This window comes from Oncorhynchus mykiss, chromosome 24, assembly GCF_057628025.1.
Source record: "Oncorhynchus mykiss isolate SJ-2025 chromosome 24, ASM5762802v1, whole genome shotgun sequence".
NCBI classification, from domain to species: domain Eukaryota; kingdom Metazoa; phylum Chordata; class Actinopteri; order Salmoniformes; family Salmonidae; genus Oncorhynchus; species Oncorhynchus mykiss.
The window spans coordinates 35,408,429-35,415,000 of record NC_143045.1 but is presented as its reverse complement, the minus strand read 5'-3'; the positions used below and the strand labels follow the sequence as shown (position 1 = coordinate 35,415,000).

At 42.8% G+C, this 6,572-nt stretch overlaps 1 protein-coding gene across 2 annotated transcripts in view; it reads left to right on the top strand.

Moving 5' to 3' along the window:
* The window catches only part of LOC110503196 (rho guanine nucleotide exchange factor 17), a 111,320-nt gene that overhangs the window by 61,873 nt on the left and 42,875 nt on the right, over positions 1-6,572 (top strand). Inside the window, exon 1 of one of the 2 annotated variants that reach the window (XM_090218912.1) lies at positions 85-954. The exons of the other annotated variant lie outside the window; for it this stretch is intronic. Coding sequence (XP_090075038.1) covers positions 622-954 — 333 coding nt within the window. The 5' untranslated portion in view covers positions 85-621. Of the gene's footprint in view, positions 1-84; positions 955-6,572 lie in introns of those variants that run through there. 2 annotated transcript variants of the gene reach the window in all.

Sequence of the window (6,572 nt, the reverse complement as noted above, 5' to 3'; positions counted from 1 at the left end):
CTCTATCAATTACTCTAGGATGGATTGGTTGAGTCTGCCTGCGCTGGGCTGAGCGGTGAGCGTCTGCCCTGCCTGCGGTCTCTCATTATACACACACACTCAGGGGAAGGGCTGCATCTCCCACAGACTCGCACACACTGCCACGGAGAGAGTGCTCAACATCACACACACACACGTACGGCGCTACCTGCCTGAGCAGAGCTACAGGAAAACACACACTCACCGAAAACGTTTGAGTGGACTTGGAGAACCGTGGGTGTAGATGGGGATCATTCCTGTAGATGGGGATCATTCCTAAAGCACAGACTGACCACTGGACTTAAAGGATTTAAAGGACATGTGGTCTTTTGGATAGGAGGGGAACACAACCTGGAGAGAGGGGGTTTATTTTTGGAATTGAAACGGGGGAGGAGGGGCGGCGATTTTCACACTCTTCCGGAATGACCAGTGAGCATTTGGGCCAAGGGGAGTAGGGGAGGGAGAGGGAGGGGGCAATTTTTTGGGTGAGCTGTTGTGTTGAGGGGGCGTATCGTGGGTGTGTGTATAGACACACAAGTCATCCGTTTCTGGGTGTGCAGGGGGTGTGTGTGATCGTGTGTCGATACACACAGGCTATTCCGTATGCTGCACATGGTTCGCACCCTCGCCCAGTTCTCTATAGCGCTGGACGAGATGCAAGAGAATGGAGAGAACACCAACGAAGAAGGAAGACAAGAGAGCGAGGAGGGAGGAGGAGAGGAACTGGTGGACAGAGATGCAGCTGATCGCCATGGGAACACTAACAGGAATGGAAGTGGGAGTGCCAATGGAACTGGAACTGGGAACACGAACAGGAATGGAACTGGGAGTGCCAATGGGACTGGGAACACGAACAGAAATGGAACTGGGAGTGCCAATGGAAATGTGGCAAACGGCAATGGTCTTGGAGCCGTGAGTCCTCAGAATCCCGGCGAGGTAGATCAGTGTGTGTGTCTGAAGGGTATTCCCTTCCTGTTCCATCCCTCTCTACTCACCTCGCTCATGCACATTCTTTCACAGAGTCACACTCAGCCATTGGCAGAGACTAGAATAACAATATACCTGCAAAACAAGCTGCTCATCCCCCCCAGCCCTTCTCTCTCGCTCTCTACCTCCCCTTCCTTTTCTCTTACCCTCTTTGTTTTCTTTCTCTCTTTCTCTCCTCTCTTTCTCTCTAATGTGTAGATGTGAACTCGTATGTGATGAATAAATGATGTGACAGCGAGGGGGAGTGGGGAAACGAGGGCAGGGTTGGAGAGGGACTGAGAAGAGGGAGAGAGACTGGTGAAATCTCGGGCATGATCACAGCTTCCATCAAATTATCATTAGGTCTAGGAAATGATGCTATTTTCATGTATTTTTGCCTCTCTTCCCCACTTCTCTCTCTCTCTCCTCTCTCAAAATTGAATTCAATTTAAAGGGGCTTTATTGGCATGGGAACCATATGTTAACGTTGCCAAAGCAAGTGAACTAGATAACAAACAAAAGTGCAATAAACAGAAACCATTAAACTCACAAAAGTTTCAAAAGAGTGAAGACAGTACAAATGTCATATTATGTGCAAAAAGTGAAAGTACAAAAGGGAAAATAAATAAACACAAATGGGATACAGCCTGGATTTGAACCAGGGACTGTAGTGACACCTCTTGCACTGAGATGCAGTGCCTTAGACCCCTGTGCCACTCAGGAACTCAGAGACTTTGCCTTCGTTTTGGTTTGTCAATTAGGGTGTGCAGGGTGAATACGTGGTCTGTCGTACGGTAATTTGGTAAAAAGGCAATGTGATATTTGCTCAATACATTGTTTTTCAATGTACGAGTCTGCTGTTAATGATAATGCAGAGGATTTTCCCAAGGTTGCTTTTGACACATATCCCCCGGTAGTTATTGGGGTCAAATTTGTCTCCACTTTTGTGGATTGGGGTGATCAGTCCTTGGTTCCAAATATTGTGGAAGACCCCAGAGCGGAAGAGGATGTTAGAGTTTTAGTATAGCCAATTGGAATTTGTTGTCTGTATATTTTAGCATTTCATTGAAGATACCATCAACATCTTTTTGGGTTGGAGGGTTTTTATTTTGTCCTGGAGTTAATTCAATGTAATTGGAGAATCCAGTGGGTTCTGGTCGTCTTTAATAGTTGATTCTAAGATTTGTATTTGATCATGTAAATGTTTTTGCTGTTTGTTCTTTGTTAAAGAGATTGGAGAAGTGGTTTACCCACACATCTCTATTTTAGATAACTCTTTGTGTTTAATTGTTTTACAGAAGTGGTTAGATTCTATGGATTCTTCAGTTACAAGGAGCTGATTTCTGACATGCTGTTCCTTCTTTTTCCATAGTGTATTTCTGTATTGTTTTAGTGATTCACCATAGAGAAGGTGTAGACTCGGGTTTTCTGGGTCTCTATGTTTTTGGTTGGACAGGTTTCTCAATTTCTGTCTTAGGTTTTTGCATTCTTCATCAAACCATTTGTCATTGTTGTTAATTTTCTTTGGGTTTCTGTTTGAGATGTTTAGATTTGATAGGGAAGTTGAGAGGTCAAATATACTATTTAGACTTTCTACTGCCAAGTTTACATCTTCACTATTACAGTGGAACGTTTTGTCCAGGAAATTGTCTAGAAGGGATTGAATTTGTTGTTGCCTAATTCTTTTTTTGGTAGATTTCCACACTACATTCCTTCCATCTATAGCATTTCTTAATGTTATTCAGTTCCTTTGGCTTTGATGCCTCATGACTGAGTATTGCTCTGTTTAAGTAGACTGTGATTTTGCTGTGGTCTGATAGGGGTGTTAGTGGGCTGACTGTGAACGCTCTGAGAGAGTCTGGGCTGGGGTCAGTGATAAAGTAGTCTACAGTACTACTGCCAAGAGATGAGTTATAGGTGTACCTACCATAGGAGTCCCCTCGAAGCCTACCGTTGTCTATGTAAATACCCAGCGTGCGACAGAGTTGCAGGAGTTGTGACCTGTTTTTGTTGGTTATGTTGTCGTAGTTGTGCCTAGGGGGGCGTATGGGGGAGGGAATGCTGTCACCTCCAGGTAGGTGTTTGTCTCCCTGTGTGTTGAGGGTGTCAGGTTCTTGTCCAGTTCTGGGATTTAGGTCGCCACAGACTAGTACATGTCCCTGGGCCTGGAAATGATAGCTTCTCCATCCTGGAGGGGGAAATCAATCTTCATTAGTGTGGGGATTTAAACTCAGCAAAAAAAGAAAGGTCCCTTTTTCAGGACCCTGTCCAAATAACTTCCCAGATCTTCATTGTAAGGGGTTGAAACACTGTTTCCCATGCTGCTTGTTCAATGAACCATAAACAATTAAAGAATATGCACCTGTGGAATGGTCGTTAAGACACTAACAGCTTACAGACAGTAGGCAATTAAGGTCACAGTTATGAAAACTTAGGACACTAAAGAGGTCAAGGTCCCTGCTCATCTGCATGAACGTGCCTTAGGCATGCTGCAAGGAGGCATGAGGACAGCAGATGTGGCCAGGGCAGTACATTGCAATGTCTGTACTATGAGACGCCTAAGACAGCGCTACAGGGAGACAGGACGGACAGCTGATCGTCCTTGCAGTGGCAGACCACGTGTAACAACACCTGCACAGGATCGGTACATCCGAACATCACACCTGTGGGACAGGTACAGGATGGCAACAACACCTGCCCGAGTTACACCAGGAACTTACTGTCTGCAATAGGCTGAGAGAGGCTGGACTGAGGGCTTGTAGGCCTGTTGTAAGGCAGGTCCTCACCAGACATCACCGCAACAAAGTCGCCTATGGGCACAAACCCACCATCGCTGGACCAGACAGGACTGGCAAAAAGTTATCTTCACTGACGAGACGCGGTTTTGTCTCACCAGGGGTGATGGTCAGATTCGCATTTATCGTAGAAGGAATGAGCGTTACACTGAGGCTTGTACTCTGGAGTGGGATCGATTTGGAGGTGGAGGGTCCGTCATGGTCTGGGGCGGTGTGTCACAGCATCATCGGACTGAGCTTGTCTTTGCAGGCAATCTCAACACTGTGCGTTACAGACAGAAGACAGAAGATGTCCTCCTCCCTCATGTGGTACCCTTCCTGCAGGCTCATCCTGACATGACCCTCCAGCATGACAATGCCACCAGCCATACTGCTCGTTCTGTGCATGATTTCCTGCAAGACAGTAATGTCAGTGTTCTGCCATGGCCAGCGAAGAGCCCGGATCTCAATCCCATTGAGCAGGTCTGGGACCTGTTGGATCAGTGGGTGAGGGCCATTCCCCCCAAAATTGTCCTGGAACTTGCAGGTTCCTTGGTGGAAGAGCGGGGTAACCTCTGACAGCAAGAAGTGGTAAATCTGGTGCAGTCCATGAGGAGGAGATGCACTGCAGTACTTAATGCAGCTGGTGCCTCCCCCTTTGTTCAGAAACACATTATTCAATTTCTGTTAGTCACATGTCTGTGGAACTTGTTCAGTTTATGTCTCAGTTGTTGAATCTTGTTATGTTCATACAAATATTTACACGTGAAGTTTGCTGAAGATAAACGCAGTTGACAGTGAGAGGATGTTTCTTTTTTTTTTTGCTGAGTTTAGGTAATACACAAGAGGACATTTTCTCTGTTAAGATCATTTAATTTTGAATTTCTAGCCCAATGTAAAAATGTTCCTCTCTCTGTGTCTGTCTCTCTCCCACTCAGTCTCTCGCTCTCTCTACAGGGTCATATCTCTGTAATGGAATTAGAGCTGAGTGAATTATATGATTAGTCCCATCACCTACTTACCACCTCTCCCAAACCCAGCATACCCTCTCCTGCCTGCATGTCTGCCTGCCTGGCTGTCTCTCTGCCTGCCTGGCTGTCTGCCTGCCTGGCTGTCTGTCTGTGGTCTGTATGTATCTCTGAATAGTCATCACCAAATGTATCTTCTCTCTCATGCCCCCATGAACCAAGCAACATGTGTGTCCCTCTCCTTTTTTCCATAGAACAGGTGAACATGTGATAGGGCTGGGCGATATGGCTAAAATCTCATGTCCCGATATAGGTCATTCCATATAACGATACATATCACGATATAGGTAATTTCATATAACGATACATTTCACGATATAGGTCCTTTCATATAACGATACATATCACGATATAGGTCCTTTCATATAGCGATACATATCACGATATAGGTCATTTCATATAACGCTACATATCACGATGTAGGTCATTCCATATAACGATACATATCACGATATAGGTCATTCCATATAACGATACATATCACGATATAGGTCATTCCATATAACGATACATATCACGATATAGGTCATTCCATATAACGATACATATCACGATGTAGGTCATTTCATATAACGATACATATCACGATATAGGTCATTCCATATAACGATGCATATCACGATATAGGTCATTTCATATAACGATACATATCACGATATAGGTCATTCCATATAACGATACATATCACGATATAGGTCATTCCATATAACGATACATATCACGATGTAGGTCATTCCATATAACGATACATATCACGATATAGGTCATTCCATATAACGATACATATCACGATGTAGGTCATTTCATATAACGATACATATCACGATATAGGTCATTCCATATAACGATGCATATCACGATATAGGTCATTTCATATAACGATACATATCACGATATAGGTCATTCCATATAACGATACATATCACGATATAGGTCATTCCATATAACGATACATATCACGATGTAGGTCATTCCATATAACGATACATATCACGATGTAGGTCATTTCATATAACGATACATATCACGATATAGGTCATTCCATATAACGATACATATCACGATGTAGGTCATTTCATATAACGATACATATCACGATGTAGGTCATTCCATATAACGATACATATCACGATGTAGGTCATTTCATATAACGATACATATCACGATGTAGGTCATTTCATATAACGATACATATCACGATATAGGTCATTCCATATAACGATACATATCACGATATAGGTCATTCCATATAACGATAGATATCACGATGTAGGTCATTTCATATAACGATACATATCACGATGTAGGTCATTTCATATAACGATACATATCACGATATAGGTCATTCCATATAACGATGCATATCACGATATAGGTCATTCCATATAACGATACATATCACGATATAGGTCATTCCATATAACGATACATATCACGATATAGGTCATTCCATATAACGATACATATCACGATATAGGTCATTTCATATAACGATACATATCACGATATAGGTCATTCCATATAACGATACATATCACGATATAGGTCATTCCATATAACGATACATATCACGATATAGGTCATTTCATATAACGATACATATCACGATATAGGTCATTCCATATAACGATACATATCACGATATAGGTCATTCCATATAACGATACATATAGCACATTTTCTGTAAATTCAATGACTAAATAGTTTATATAAAATGACCAGATGTAAAGGCCTGTTTCTTGGTACATTTTGAATTATACTCAACAAATAAAAAGGTACTTTATTT